The following is a 16,167-nucleotide window of genomic DNA, read 5'->3' as shown; positions in this document are numbered from 1 at the left end:
ATTTTCTCAGCCTAAGTGGTGATAATGCCTCCCTAAGCAGCAGCCTGCAGACCTGGGAGTCTGATGAGCCTCGAAGGTTGCCTGCTCACGGACTTTCCCCTGAGAGGAGGCGCTCAGCCCCGGGGTTAGAGAGCAAGGCTGATGGGGGGAGGCTGAGTTTGCTCTGCTGTCAGCACACTGTCCTCTTCTGCCTGCCTGTCCCCGGCCTTCCCTCACCTAAGGGTGGAGGGAGGTGCTGGAAGTGAGGAGGGGGCTGGGATCAGCTGATGGTGGGCTAAGGAATTTGTCCCTGAGTCTGCACAGTGGGCCCCGGTGCCAAAGGGTCAGAAGAGAGGCATGTAAATGAGAGCCCTCCAGCCCACCACGCCCACCTGTGGGAGTCTCATCCTCAGTTTCCCGAGTTCCACATTGGGTCCCGCCTTGTTCAGACAAGTCTAAGCGTTTGTCTCTGCCTCAGTTTTGCCGTCTGTATGTAAAATGAATAATTGTTGTAGTCAAGTGCTTTATAAACCATGGTTGCCATGAAAAGGAATGAATGATTGTAAACTCATCAGCTTTTTCATGACTTTTGACTGAGTAATTCCGTTTAGAGGAATGCATTTCTCCCAAATGCCCCCCAAACTTTATGCAGTAGTATGTATGATTGAACAACATCAAAATAGCCCCGGTGTTCTAGTAACAGGGAATCATGGGACACCCCAGGAACTTGATCTAGCCACATGAGGGGACACTTCATGGCCAGTCAAAACCATAAGAGGGGGAACAGATAGGCTGTAACATAGTAGGCGTTGATATCATTCATGTCTCATGCATCCTCATGGCTTCAGAACCTTGCAGAACGCTTTGCAAATAGTAAGTATATGTTGAATTATCTCAACTATATAAAAATTGTATCCAAAGGAAACAGGCATGGGAGAAAATATTCCACAATGTTAATGGGGGCTACTTTTGGGTCATCAGTTTATGTGTGATTATAATTTTTCCTTTATTCATCAAGATATTAAAAATCCCCACAATAATGTGCATATATTACTCTTATTTTTAATTCTTTAAGAAATTGAGAAAAACACAAGAATGTGCATATATTACTCTCATTTTTAAGTGCAATAGCTTGAATATTAATGTCAGCTTATACAAACATACATTTTTTTTAAAGTTCAAACAATGCAGGAAAATATAAAAAAGAAAGTCACCTTAAGTCCCACTGTGCAGCCATTACCGGCATTAATATGGGGCAAACAGCTCGCCGTGAGCTCGTTCTGCGTGTGTTGACGTGCGTGTGAGTTTTTACATAAGGAGGCTCATAGGACACAGCATCTCATAACCCTTTTCCACGTACTGCATCCTGGACAACTTTCCCCGTCAAAACGAACTAATCTGTACCATTTGAAATGGCTGCATCGAGTTTGGTTTCACGGATGTGCTGAAAGTCAACTAAGCATTGCTCTATTGATGCCATTTAAGCTCAACGTTGTGCTCTTAGAATTCATATCTTTATAATCGAAAAATTCAAACAACCAAAAATTCCTTGTGGTTTTGGGTTTGGGGATGAGAGTTTCAGTAAGATGGCCCAGTCATGATGCGGAAGGAGGGATTGGGGTGCAGCACAAGTGAGGCTCAGGGCTGGCTGTTTCAGGGAAGAATATCTAGTTCAATAAAAAAAAGACCTTTACATTGAAAAGAGCCGGTCTCACAGGGAGAGGCATGCTCTCGGCATTGATGGCGGGAAGTGGCTCCGTCTGGGGCTCTCACCAACGGCCGCGTTACCTTGGAGAGGCCTCCAGCCCCTCGGAGAGATCCTGTTAGAAAGGAGACGGGGAGCAGGGAATGAGTTTTTCCAGCTGCTCCCAAAGATCAAGAGCCAGGCGCAGGGGAAGGGCAGAGAGAGTAATGAGCTGAATGAATTATTGGCTTGTCAGCTCAGGAGGCAGCCTGGCCTGGTGGAAGCCTGGGCTCTGGGATCAGATGGCCCAGCTCAGGCCCCTGCTCTGTCATTTACCAGCTGGCGACTTGGGGAAGGCACCTCATTTCTTTGAGCCACTCTTCCCTCCTCTGCAAGATGGGCACGATAACTCTTTCCAGCCGGCGTGAGGAGTGTGTGGAAACTAATCACATGCTGCTCTTGGTGGGTACAGTTCTAGAACATCATCTAGTCCAAACACACTTCCGAACACTTTTAGGAAAGAGAACTTGCTGTTCCTCAAAGCAGCGCGGGCTCAGGTTGGCCACAGCTGGTAAGTGACGAGACTGAGCTGCAGGTGAACATGGGGTGGTGACAGGTGGTTGCCAAGCACGTGGTGACTATGACAGCGGTGAGAAAGGAGGGAACGTGGTGGCTGTGAACTTGGAGCTCTACAGACTGGTTAGATGCGGAGTGACAGCTGGGTTTGGCGCGAGGCCCGAGGGAGATTCTGCTGGCGTGTGGCTCAGCGGAAGAACTTTCTGGGGAGTGGAGCGGCTGACTCCTTCAGGGGCCTGTCGTTCTGAGGTGTGCTGGTGAGCTTCCCTCGGAGGCTGGCTGGGAGGTGGGACCAGACAGCCTCTAAAGTGGGCTCTGGGTCCAAGGTGCTCAGGATGTGTTTGGGGAAGGCCAAGGAGGAACACAAGGGCCAGAGGCCGGGGTGGTGTGAGGGAAGGAGCCACCGCTTCTGCAGGCCCGGCCCTAGGATCCGACAGTGGGCTCCCTCCCTTCTTTAGCCCTGCCCTCCAGCCCTCCCGCCGCCTCCCACCCTCCTCTAGCTACAGGACTGACCTCAGGGCAGGCTCCTGCTCAGAGACCTCACTGGCTCCCTGTTTCTCCTCTGCTTCCTCAGACCCTCTGTGATCTGGACCCACATGCCCCCAACTCTGCTTCCCTCGGTCCCGACTCTCAGCCTGTCCCCTCCCCCACCCCATGGATCCGCTGGGTGTTCTCCTTCTTTGGAATGTCCGCTCTGACCCTCCTGCTGTGCAGATCTGCTTGGTCCTGTCCCTCTCCGCTTGAGTCCTACTTCCTCAGTTTCCATGGAATGGCATGGCCCACTCTACTCTCCTGTTCAGAATATGGACAGCTCACAGGAACCAGTGCCACCAGATGATAAACACTGTGTCCCCAAGGGGGTCCTTTTAAACCACAGGCCATACGCTTTACCTGCTTATGCCTCATGGAAACCCTATGAGATAGACAGTTATCATCCCCACTTCACAGACGAGGAAACCGGCGTTCAGCAAGGATTCCACCTGAATAGCTTCTAACTGGCTAATTTTCGAATTCTTTCGTGAGTCAATGTCTCATCTCTTTAACCAGACGGAGCTCCTTCAGGGCCGCAGCCACGTGCTGGGTTTAGCAGAACTCCCAGCAGTGAGCCTTGTGCGATCCTGCTGGTCGGACATCTGCTGCAAACAGGCCCCAGCTTGTTGGGCCTCCACATGGACTCGGGGGTCCCAGGCTTGTCTGGAAAGCACCCAGCCCTACTGGTCAGATGTCAGGCTTGAGCCAGGTAGTGAAGGAGCCTGGAGCTGAGCCCCTGGCCTGGGGACCCGCCCTGCACGTCTCACCATTTCCTTCTCTCCTTTCCTCCGCCAGGGAACTCAACGGCAACAACATCACCCGGATCCATAAGAACGACTTTGCGGGGCTCAAGCAGCTGCGGGTGCTGTGAGTATGGGATGCTGCTCCTGCTTATACCCTCCCCGCTGCCCCCTCCCTCGGCAATGGCCTGTGTGTCCCAGGCAGAGCCCTGGCTGTGGGTTTTAGGGTTGTAGGGTTGTAGGCAGGCTGGGCTCCTCCACGTGGAGTCAGTCTTGGGACACCCTGAGGGTCGTAGGGTGGAAGCGATGGTGAGTCCTGACCCGGAGCAGCCACTGCCTCCAGCATGGCTGAAATTGGGCGTGGCATTGGTAGGCACCGGTGGTGGCTGCCTGGCAGGACCTGGGCTGGGCTGATGGGGCTGTCTTGTCCACTGGTTGACTCCTGGGGTGAGGCAAGACCAAGGGACCCTGAGGAATCTTTAGGTCTCTGTCTTTGTTCAGGCTGCTGTAACAAAATACTACCGATGGGGTGGCATAATCAACAGAAGTTTATTTTCTCACACGCCTGGAGGCAAGAAATCTAAGATCAAGGTGCCATCAGGGTGGTTTGTGGTGGGGCCCCTCTTCCTGGCTAGCTGCGTGCTCTGTCCTCACGTGGCCTTTCCCGTGTGTGTGCACAGAGAGAGATCGCCGGTGTCTCTTCTTATAAGGACACCCATCCTAGCAGATTAGGGCCCCATCCTTAGAACCTCATTTAACCTCAGTGACCTCCCTAAGGGCCCTGTCTCCAATATAGTTACATTGGGGTTAGGGCTTCAATGCATTAATATCTGGGGGGCAGGGGGGCGGCGACAATTCAGTCTATAATAGTCTCCATAGTTCTTTTGAACCTGTGGCCCAGAAAACTCCCCAGCATGGGGCCATCCCTGGCTTGAGAGGGTAGGTGATAGAGTTGAGGACAGAGTCGATTTCCCTGGGTCGCTTGACAGTGGCAGGTATTGGAGGTAGTGGGCACGACTCCATTGGGAAAGGAGCCATCAGCAGCACCTCCTTTGTCATGCTGGGCAGGGGGGAGGAGCCGGGGAGGGTGTTGATCCCTTCACCTCCCCTTCTCTGCTGACCTCGATGCAGAGGCAGCCTGCCAGGCGTGCCTCCTGATGCATTGAACATCAGACAGTCATAGAGCCCCTCGTCCCTTATTCCCAGGGAAGTGCAAGGGCCCTGGGGCCTCAGTTCTGTCGGGACTACTTGCTTTGCATTTCTGAGGGTCTTTGGAGGCACTGGGGACCTTGTGGCTGATTTTCTCTGGGGTCATAGCTTTCACCCACTGACCTCTGACCCCATCCCAGGCTCCGGAAATCTCTTTTGAGCTGGAGGAAGCTCCCCTTCCTCCTGGTTTGCCCCCCGCTTCCCCACCCAGGTCTACAGAGGGAGCTCCTCAGTAGCATAGGCTTCTGGAAATAAGTGGAGAAAAAGAAGTGGGTGGGGGCGTTTCTCCCTCTGCCCTGTCTCAGACCTCATCTGAGGTGCATGTGGGAGCACCCTAGCGGCCTGCCGGGGAGTGGAGAAGGGAGAGTGTGGGGAGAAAAACATGTCTGACAACCTCAAAAATTACCATGCAACAGGCGATCGGTTGGCAAAAACTGCTGTCCGCCAGCTGGACGCTCTGGGCTTCGTGGCGCATCGGCAATGAGGAGGTTCGGAGCCCCGTGGAGCCAGGTGGCTCAGCTGGCAGCAGATGGGCGAGGCAGAGTCGGGGTGCAGGCGGAGGGGGTGTCGTCTGCCAACTGCAGAGTGTGCTGCATGTGTGGGCTTTGCCCAGTTGGCACCGGATCCCCTCCCCCTGCTACTGGCTCATTCTGTCCATTCTGCCCCTTGGAAACTCACCCTCTGGGCCAAAGGGGGCACGTGCACCTGCAGCCCAGAGCAGCCCCTGCTGCCTGCTGCCGGGGTCCGGCTCCCCGAGCATGCCTTGGAGCAATGGCCTGGTGCTGTGGTGCCCTGTGGCCTTCTGGCATGCAGGGATCAGCATGGGGCTGGGGCTGGGTGTGCTGAGGAGTCCCTGTTGGGAATTGCCAACATTGTGAGGAAATTTTGTGGGCTCAGGCCAGGACTCAGGTCTGCACGCGTCTCAGGCACAGCTCCGGTCTCACTCCCTTGTGCCAGCTGTTTCCAGGAGTCCTTGTCCAACATCCTATAGCTGTCTTTGTCTCTCCGCCTCCTCAGGCAGCTGATGGAGAACCAGATTGGAGTGGTGGAACGGGGGGCTTTTGACGACATGAAGGAGCTGGAGCGGCTGTAAGTATCTGCGGGTGCGGGCTCAGGAGGGTGGTGGAGGCTGGCTCAGGAGGGACACGAGCACACTGAGCCTGGTGGCAAAGGGGGTGTGTGCTCAGGGACAGGACTGCACGCCCAGCCTGCCTCCCGCCTGCTGATAGGAGCCAGGGGCAGCTGCAGCATGGATGTGGTCACAGCATCATCATGAGATCACAGCAGAGAGAAAGCTGGAGACTGTCCTCCCACATTCTAGATGCAGCTATTCACCGCCAGCCCCCCCCCCCCACCACACACCCACCAATGCATTATGGCAAAAAATCCACACATGACAGAGGAAGTGAGATTTCTTCCTATAATCTCATACCCCAGTGTAAACACTGTTCATCGATTTGTGTGGCCTTAAGGACATGTTGATGTGTGTGGGAAGCCCTGGGGCCACCTGAGGAGCCATGTTTTGGGTGCTCAGGGCCACAGCACAGACACTGGAAGGTGGAGACATTTCTGATTTGCATAGTTTGTTCCTTACAGGGCTTTCAAGTTTGCAAAGGTGTCTTAATCAATTTTTGCATGGGCAGTAATGAAGGAAAAAAAGGCACCTGGTGAGGTGTGGGTGGGGGGGATTGGCACTCACATTCAGGGTGGTCATCAACCTAATTTTTTAAAAAAAATTTTATTGATTGATTTGAGAGAGAGAGAGAGAGAGAGAGAGAGAGAGAGAGAGAAACATTGATTTGTTGTTGCACACATTTATGCATTCAGTGGTTGACACTTGTATGTGCCCTGACCAGGGATCGAACCCACAACCTTGGTACATCTGGATGATGCTCTAACCAACTAAGTTACCCTGCCAGGGCCCAATCTCATGTTTTTGCAAAGTGGTTTGTATGTAGGTGTCAAGAATTCTATCGTTCATGCCTTTTGAACCAGAAATAATCAGAGACGTGGCTAAAAACATGTATAGATCAGGATGTTCATTGCACATTATTGAAAAACAATAAAAAATTGGCAACAGCCATTCTGGTGGAGACATAAGCCGTAAAATCACACTTTGGGAGAACAGCCACGGCCAGGGGAATGTACACCCAATATGATGTTAAGTGGAAAAGGCCGGAAGTGACATTTGTGTAAATAAAATTAACTTGTCTGTGTACTGAATGCAGCAGGAGGAAAGAATTGACAATATTAACTCTCACTGCGTTGAGTGGTGAGATAACAGGCAACTTTAATTTTATTCTTTGTGCTTTTATATTTTTACGGATTTCCCAAGGAGTTTATAATAATAGCCACTATTGATTGTCTTACTCTATGCCAGGCACCAAGATAAGCTCTTTGCCCCTCGCCCTCCAGTATCTCATTCAATCCTGGAAACAACACTGGGTCAGTGGGATCTTAGATGAGAAATAGAGGTGCAGAGAAGTTAAGCACTTGCCTTATGAAGTGATTATTAAGTGATTACATGCAGGAGAGGGGATTAGAACTGGGACCATGTAGCCTCCAAAGCCTGAGCTCTTAATGGCTATGCCCTAACACCTCCCTTTTCTCTTTCATATAAAAGAAAATAAGGTATTAAGTGAAAGGGAAAGGATAGGGTTGTCTCAGTGCCTTCCTGCCGCCGGGAGGAGCGTCAGGCGACCTTTCGTTGGCCTTCCTCAGCCGGCCTACAACGGAGTGGCAAGGAGCCCCAGCTGAACAGATGTGTAAAAGGCTCAGAACAAAACATACTCCACTCGTGACCTGGTTATGAGGGGCTGCTTCGGACCTAACCCATTCCAGCTTCAGCTCGGGTCCTGCCATGCCCCGGAGGAGGAGAGAAGGTGGGTTGGGGTTCAGGCATGGCCGGTGGCCCTCATCACGCCTGCTTCTGCCTCCCAAGGCTGGGCGGGGCCCTGCTTTTCGAGTCACGACATCACTGCGGACTTTGTCCCTCCTGTCCTTTTCCAAGTTCCGTTCTTTCTGGCTGCTCTGTCCCTGGGGGTCCAGTGCTCGCTGTGGACGGCCGGCACCCTCTCGGACTCGTCGGGGGCCAGTGGTGAGTCAGTTAGTCATAAAGGTTGGATGAAGTGGGGAGTCATGGACACCACACGTACTCTAAGCATCTCATTTAAGTTATAGCATGTAAATGAGCACTTACTGACCTTCCCTCCTTCTCTCCCTCCCCGCCCCCAGCTTTTTATTTTTTGCCAAGACCTTTCTTTTTATTATGAGATGCTGATTGGCATTCACCTAAACCCGTGGTCGGCAAACTGCGACTCGCGAGCCACGTGCGGCTCTTTGTCCCTTTGAGTGTGGCTCTTCCACAAAATACCACGGCCTGGGCGAGTCTGTTTTGAAGAAGTGGCGTTAGAAGAAGTTTAAGTTTAAAAAATTTGGCTCTCAAAAGAAATTTCAGTCGTTGTACTGTTGATATTTGGCTCTGTTGACTAATGAGTTTGCCGATCACTGACCTAAACCACACACGTCCCCCTTACTTAGGGTTTTTGGTTTTGGTTTCTTTAGGGTGAGTGAGATTTCTAAAGGGTCCTTGGAGGCTAGCTGCGTGGAGGATCCTGAACTTCCTTAATGACCCTCCCGCCCTGCAGTCTTTTCCGTAATCCAGCAGCCCTTTAATTAGCAGCATTCCTTTTAGTGACTCTTTCAAAGCATTCAGCTCAGTTTTCACAGAGACGACTCTCTCTTTTCGCACTGGTATTTGGTTTGTTTATGTAACAGTTCATTCAATTATACAATTATAATTATAAGTACCTCTGGCTAAACAGGTTTGGGAACAGACGTAACTGGTCTCGTGAGCAGTTACAGACTTGAGTGCAGAAGCAGCCGCGTGCGGTTCTGCGGCCGTGAGGATTGGGGTGCCGCGGGAGTCAGGGTCTGACGTTGGGAGGGGGTGCAGCGCTCAGTCACCCTCCGCTGGCTGAGCGGGGGGTCGTCGATGTGTCGCGTGGAGGCAGCCAGGATGGGGAGCTGGGGAAAGGCAGGCTTCAGAACCCCACCTCTGGGGAGTTTGGAGGTGATCTGGGGGGTCACTCACCTCTGGACACCCTAATTCCTCTAATGTCAGAGAGGCCAGGCAGCAGAGTCAACAAACAAGTCCCGAGCATTTGTTCAGACCAAGCCACGTGGCGCGATGGTGGTGGGGACGCCTTCCCCATGGGGCTGTTGCGAGGAGGAGACCGGAAGGCGTGTGCGTGAACGTAAGGCCTTGTCATGCTCAAGAGAAAGAAACCACCGTTTCATCCTGCCTTTCCTCTGACCGGGAGGTAATGCCTGTAAGACATCTGTTCTGGTGCCTGGTGTTCTGGTGCCTGGCACACGGTGAGGGCTACTAGGACTGGGAGCCCCTGCTGCGAGGGTATTATTCTTAGCTCCCTGCAGGCCCCTCACCGCGCTGGGACCCTCCTTCCACGTCCTGTGATTTTCCACTTGAACTAGTTATTAGATCCCTTTTCCTTTTAAGTGTTTTTCAGAAATTGAAGCTGGAAAACTGAGAACATCTCGGGGGGAAAACTAAACAAAACAAAAACCAGTGGTGACCAGGCAGTGTAAACACAGGATTAATTTACTGGAGGAGGTTAAGGAACTTGGAGCCATCGGAGGTCTACTGTTGCTTTAAGGATTCTATTGGTGGCCCCTTTTTTTTCTGAAGCAGCGATGCGTTTTCCTAGGAGCCGGCCCTTTAGGTAACGCTTCCTCCAGCTGGTCTGACTGTCTGTCCTGGGCTGGGAAATGGTATCTTTCTCACCTAGCAGCTAAAGGGTGACCGCCTAGGGGGTAAAGTGCCAGCCACATAGAGTTACATTCCTTCCTCCCTCCCGGCAAAAGGGAGCTTTTGCTGAGCTGGTTGATCACTGTCTAGATCTGTTAAAGGAGAGGGTGTGTGAAACGCAAACTGTGCCACAGACGGAGGGCAGGGGCTGCATTGTACACCAGGGCGTCTCCAACCGCGCCGAGCACACAGGCCGCCTGGCGATCCTGTCGAAACGCAGACTGATTCCACAGGTCTGGGGGGGAGCCTGAGATATGGAGGCTCTTACCAACTCTTAGGACCTAAGAGTTAGGCGATGCCCCTGCAGGTGGTCCGTGGACCACAGTGTGAGTACCAAGGCTCCATCGTTGACAGGTGTCACATCCCCTGAAGGGCTGGAGTCCAACACCCCAGCGTCAGAGAATTAGTTGCCTACTCGTCATGGGGATGTGAAGTACCGCATACGGAATATAGTCAGCAGCATTGTAATAATGATGAGTGGTGGGTACTAGACTTATTGGAGTGATCCCTTTGTGAGTTACATACATGTCTAATCACTGTGTTGTACATCTGAAACGAATATAATAGTGTATGTCAACAGCACTTTAGGATATTAGGGAAAAAAGAGTGTGTTGTCTAAGATAAAGTCTGGGTAAACTTCACTGCTTCCCTGGGACACGTCCAGGTCCTTTCTGCACGTCTTCTCGTCAGGCTGCATTCCAGACCCAGACTTCCCACTCCCGCCTGTTTTGTTTTATTATTTTTAAAATATATTTTATTGATTTTTTTTTTTTTACAGAGAGGAAGGGAGAGGGATAGAGAGTTAGAAACATCGATGAGAGAGACATCGATCAGCTGCCTCCTGCACACCCCCTACTGGGGATGCGCCCACAACCAAGGTACATGCCCTGGACCAGAAACGAACCTAGGACCCTTGAGTCCGCAGGCCGACGCTCTATCCACTGGGCCAAACCGGTTAGGGCCCGCCTGTTTTATTATGCTGACAAGCTGTCCGTCCACTCCTAGAGGAACTAGAAATGGTGAACATAAGTAATCAGTCACTACACATGAAGGGGTCGTTCCCTGTTGTTTGGCATGAAAAGACACCCACAAATTGTTGAGTCAGAAAAGTGCAAGTGGCCGAGTACTTTTTCTTCTACTATCTGACGCCTTAAAAAAAACTAAGCATGCATTTCCAATAAATAATTAAAAAAAAATCAATAAGGCTATTTTTGTTTTGAAAGAAGGCCTAAAAGCAAACCATGAAAGCTGAGCGGCCACTGAGCCAAATGTGGATAAGAACAACAAAGAGCCAGAAACGTGTGTCCAGGGAGCCTTTGATATCTTGCTCCCCAGTGTATGTCATCGGTTTGGCTCAAGTAAACTCATAAAAATTCTTACAAACAGAACAGAACACGCGGCCAGTCCCACGCCGTTGGGATATATCTCGTATTTCATGTGTCGTCAGATGTCCAGCTCCCACACTGAGACCGAGCTGTCAGTGCCCTTTAGATCACAAAGGGCCCTGCAGGTGTAAGTGCCGGTGATGATGGGCATGGGAGGAAATAATGGCAGGAAACGTGCTCTACCTGTGATTGCCTGCCCACGCACTGCATGCAGGTCCTGGGGCGGGGGCTGTCACAGATATTCTGCTCCTATCCTCCCCAAGTGTTGGAGGGCAGGACCCCCACTTTATAGATGAGGAAACGGGGCCCAAAGAAGGTGATTTCCCTGGGGTTGCACAGCGACCGTGTCAGGATTTGAACCCTGGGCTCTCTGACTCCGAATCCAGTGCTTTCTGAAAAGCCCCGTGGACGTCCTGGATTCCCCAGGCAACCTCCAACTCCTCTCTTCTCTTTTGCAGACGGCTGAACCGGAACCAGCTGCACATGTTACCAGAACTGCTGTTCCAGCACAACCAGGCTCTGTCCAGGCTGTGAGTGATGCTCCGAGGCCAGAGCGCTCCCTCTGTGCTCTTATCCCTCACCCTGTGGGAGGGAGAGGGTCTGGTCCGCGGGGTCGGGGCTTTCCCGTGACCCCCATGTTCCTCACGGGGAGGAACTGCTCAGGGTCTCAAAGGTCAGGCCTTTGCTGTCGGAAGGTGCTGTGTGGGCCATTTCTCCATGGCAGGCACCTGACCGAATCTGGAGTTCCTCGAGGCCCATGTGCTGCCTCTGCCTGTGCGGGGCTCCGGGGGCGGGCTCGGCGTTGCAGGGAGGACTTTCATACCCTTCTCTCACTGCCTTTGGTAACCTGCCGTGGGTCACATTTTTATACATTCAGCTAAGTCCTTCTTGGGCACATTTCTGTTTTCAGCTCAGAGTACTAAGGCCTGCTAACGTAGACCTTGTTAACTGTGTGTAATGTCGTACTTTTATTTGTGGTACGTGGACTTCTTTCAAGTTGTAAGGGCGGTGGCTAATCCTGCCGCTTTATGATTTGCCAAGTGTGTCTGTAATTGTTCTACCGTACATTTCATTCTGTGGGATCTTGGGCTAAACAGGACCTTCCTTAGAGGTTATCTAAGAAATCTCTTTCAGCTCCTTACACAGGGTCCGTTGGTCTTTGCTTGCCTACCTCTAGTGATGGGGAGTTCACCACCTCCTGGGGCAGTCAGTTCCATTATTGAGAAGTCTGCATGTTAGAAACATTTTCTTAACTCTGAGCCCTGAATTTGCTTTCTGATCATTTATGGTCCCCCACTCCCACCCCCAGCTTTGCTTTCTGTAAGTACCTAGAACAATCCTAAACTCTTGTTAGATTTTTGGAGGGTCATCACTGGGCTTTTGAATTTTGAGTTGGGAGGTTTTTGAGCGCCCTTGGTTGTTGTCATTAAAAACCTGAAACACATTGCACTGCGCGAGATGCTGGGCAGCTGGTCCTTCCTGACACCTGCAGGGCAGCACCTAGCGGAGGAAGAAGCAATGGTGAGGCAGGTGAGACTGAGAGGCAGGGGCTCGGCGGGGGGTGGCACCTGGGGCTGCCTGCGTGCTGAGGGGCCGGTTCTTTCCACCTCTGCCGTGATCTCCAGGCCTTCTGATGAGCCCAGTGGTCTCCAGGCGGCTCCCGAATGTGTCACCTGATTCTGCCCTCCAGTTCTTGTCTTCAAGATGGAACTCTCATGTTTCATCTGGTCACTTTCTGTTTCTTTGTCCTCCTGGCCTGCAGGCCTCTCCACAGTGACCCTCAGCGATGACCCCTCTGGCTGTCTTTGGCGCCCTTGGCCGGGAGCTGGGCTGCCTGTGACGTGGATCCAGGCACACACAGCGGGTGCGCTTTTCTTTTCTTGACTTAACTGCTGAAGGCACAGAACCCTTCCTGGCAGATGCATCCCCCGCCCTCTCCCCCCCCCCCCCCCGCCATCTCTGTAACGTGTGCTCCATGGGCGGGCGCACACGGTCCATGTCCCTTCTCCCCGCTGGCTGTTGCAGCGTTCTCTTCTCTCTGCAGGACTCATCCTGAACGTCTCTGCTCTTGGCCTCCTTCTGCATGTTTCCTCCTCCTAAGCCCCTCAGCCTTCCAAGCCCCTGCCTCGCTCTCTGGGCACACGTGCCTGCTTGGTTCCTTCCCCTCGGTCACCACCCAGGGTCAGAGCCTGAGTGGACTGGAACGTTGCCAATCTCTGGGCCCTTGCTTTGACCCTCTTCATTTATTTTATTTAAAATTTGTTTATTTAAAGGCTGTCGCTTTATTGAGGTATCACTGACAAATAAAATTGTAAGCTATTTGAAGCATACTTGGTGGTGATTTGATATACTAGTGTGTATACATTGTGAAACAATCCCCCATCTAGTTAATTAACACATCCATCACCTCACATGTTTATCTTCTTTTTCTGTGTGTGAAAACATTTACGTTCTCTGTTAGCAGACTTCAGTCATACAATACAGTGTTCTTCCTTTTATACATCAGATCCTCAGACCTGATTCATCGTATAGCTGAAAGTTTGTACCCTTTGACCAACCTCTCCCTTTCCCCCCACCCCCAAGCCCTTAAGATTCTGTATGTGAGTGATACCACACAGTATTTGTCTTTCTCTCTTTGGCTTATTTCACTTAGCCTAATGCCCTCAAGGTTCATCCATGTTGTCATAAATGGCAAGATGAATAATATTCCATTGTACATTGTGTGTGTATATACATACATACATATATATATATATAAATATATATATATCACATATCTATCTATCTATCTATCTATCTACCTACCTACCTACCTACCTATCTACCTACCTACCTTGTTCATCATTGCCCACCCCTCCACCCGCATTTTATCGACCTGAGCATCAGGCATTTCAGAACATCTCTGTTCCCTCTCCCGGTGGTCTGGCTGAGGAGCACTCAGACACTCTAGGTCCCAGAAACAGACAGTAAGGGTGGGGTATTGTTGTAAGGGCGCAACCAGCAGATTCACTGGCTCCCTAGGACAGAAAGCGAGGTACAGCTGGGACTGGGCGTGAGTGTGAGGGATGTTTCTAGTCCTTTCTTAACGTCTACCTTATTGTTCTACTCAGCCCTGCAGACCTGTGTCCTGGGCTGCCGGGCAGCAGTTCAGCTCCACCTGCCTTTGGCTGGCCACAGTGCTGACGCCCCTCCTGCGTTCTGTGACCTTGGAGCTCAGAACCTCCGATGTCTCAGGCCCAACTCCAGGTCCCTGGGGGAAAGAATCTGCTTGGCTCACCTTAGGTCAAGGGATCGCGCCGGGGCCAATGAGCTGTGTAGGGGCTTGTGGGGCCACCTGCCGTCATATTATGGAGCCCGCCCTTCCCTCAGGAGGCAGGGAAAGAGGGAAGGCAGTGCCTAGCCTTTCTGGTCTGTCACCTGTTGACCTTCCCTCTGCGTGGAGAGATCCATTACTAATCCTTTCCATCTGGAGCACATCATGGGCTTTCCTGCAGAGGCCGTTATGCTAAATCAGCATGAAACCGAGTCTGAGAGACCAAATGTTCAGGGTAAGGTGTGGTCACCAAGTATGTCAGGTGGTGGGGGTCCACATTTCAGTTGCTTTTGTCTGTGAGGCTTCCGGGAGTTAAAATCCTGTAACTGCTTATTCTTCACCAACATTGCCCCTGGTGTTGGGTTAGCCTATTTCTTTCCTTATGCAGAACCTGTGGCCCGGAGAGAGAGGTGATGCGTGTTGGACACAGAGCAGTATGATGATAGGGTCGGAATGCAAGACCAGGCCTCCAAGGTCCTCAGAGAGCCTGGAAGTGGGCTGAACCGTGCCCGAGAAATCTCACGTTTGGGGCTCTATCGTGAGACCTGATAAAACACGGGCACAGACATGTTCCTTGCAGCATTATTTAGAATATTGGGATATAAACTGTTTCTATATTGAAATATCAAATATGGTAAAGAATATAGAACAATTTGAATGTCTAACTTTGGGGGAATGGTTAAGTGAATTATGCTGAATCTACTTGACGGAATCTTTATAGCATCATCCAAAATGGCCTTAATGAAAGACATCAGTAATGCAGATAAGTGTTTGTGATATCAAAAGCCAGGATGCAAAATTGTATTAACAATATGGCCACGAAATAAATCACGCTACAGAATGCACATAAAAAGGATTGTAAATACCCACAGGGGTTGTCGCTGGGTGACTTTTCTTTCCTCTGCTTCCCAGATGTTCTGTAAGCAGCATGTATTATTTTTATGGCAGGAGACCTCCCAGTTTTTATAAGCAACGAGAAGCCTCTGTAGCTTGGGTTCAAGTGAATGCTAGATGCGTCGTGTTGGAACGCTTCCCTGAACCCCACTGAGCCCCATTTGCTCTTTTATCAGATGAAGATAGCATCTACCTCGAAGGCTATTGTGGGGTTCAAGAGAGGTATAACCTGCTCTCATGTCGGGTGTGAACACAGTAGATGCTCAGAAATGTGAGATGAAGCCACATGGGAATTGCTTCAGAGGGCGGCCCAAGGTGATCCCACACCCTCCCTCTGGGCATCGGTCCACTGTCAGGTCCGGCCTCCACTTCCTGTGTGACTCAGCCTCACTGCTCTTAACTCAGCCATCCTCTCGCTTTGCAGGAACCTCCCCCAACAGGTTTTTTTCCCTTTTCTTTTCACGAGAGGCTTAGGTTTACCTGTGGAGGCACCTGCTGGCTTGGGACAGCCATTGCACAGGCTCAGGAAGTTGACAAAGGGAACCTGCCAAGCTCAGAGGGTTCGACATGCCCAAGGGGCTGAGGCAAATGGAAGCTCTGGTCTGTCTGACGCTAAAGCTCGTCCTTCCATAGTATCCATCCACCCCCTACTCACCACCCATCCGCCTCCTGCACCCACTACCTGCTCACCTACCCATCTACCTACCTATCATCTACCCACCCCCCATGCCGACTCCCATTCACCTGGACTCCCATTTACCCACCTACAGCCACCAATCAACCCCCCTATCCCTCTGTCCTCCCTGTCCTCCCACCCTTCCTCCCATCTAACAATCCCCACTTATTCACCTGCCTGCCTGCCCACCCTTCCTCTCATTTACCCTTTCAGCCCCACCCCCATTCACCCTTTCCTTTCCCACCTACCAACCCACATGTAAACCTGCCCATCTACCCAACTCTCCCCCCACTCCATGCCCTCCCTCCTCCCCTCTCCCCTCCCCACCTTCTGTTCATCTACTGCTCACCAC

General features: G+C 51.5%; 1 protein-coding gene across 1 annotated transcript in view; it reads left to right on the top strand.

The window, feature by feature from the left end:
- Positions 1–16,167, top strand: part of SLIT1 (slit guidance ligand 1) — a 153,188-nt gene that overhangs the window by 15,984 nt on the left and 121,037 nt on the right. Inside the window, exons 2-4 of the mRNA XM_079793488.1 lie at positions 3,566–3,637; positions 5,737–5,808; positions 11,391–11,462. Of these exons, the coding sequence (XP_079649614.1) occupies positions 3,566–3,637; positions 5,737–5,808; positions 11,391–11,462 (216 nt within the window). The remainder of the gene's footprint in view (positions 1–3,565; positions 3,638–5,736; positions 5,809–11,390; positions 11,463–16,167) is intronic.

Source organism: Cnephaeus nilssonii (assembly GCF_951640355.1).
Source record: "Cnephaeus nilssonii genome assembly, chromosome: 16".
NCBI lineage: Eukaryota > Metazoa > Chordata > Mammalia > Chiroptera > Vespertilionidae > Cnephaeus > Cnephaeus nilssonii.
Note: the sequence above shows the minus strand (reverse complement) of the source record. Positions and strands in the feature narration are given on the sequence as shown.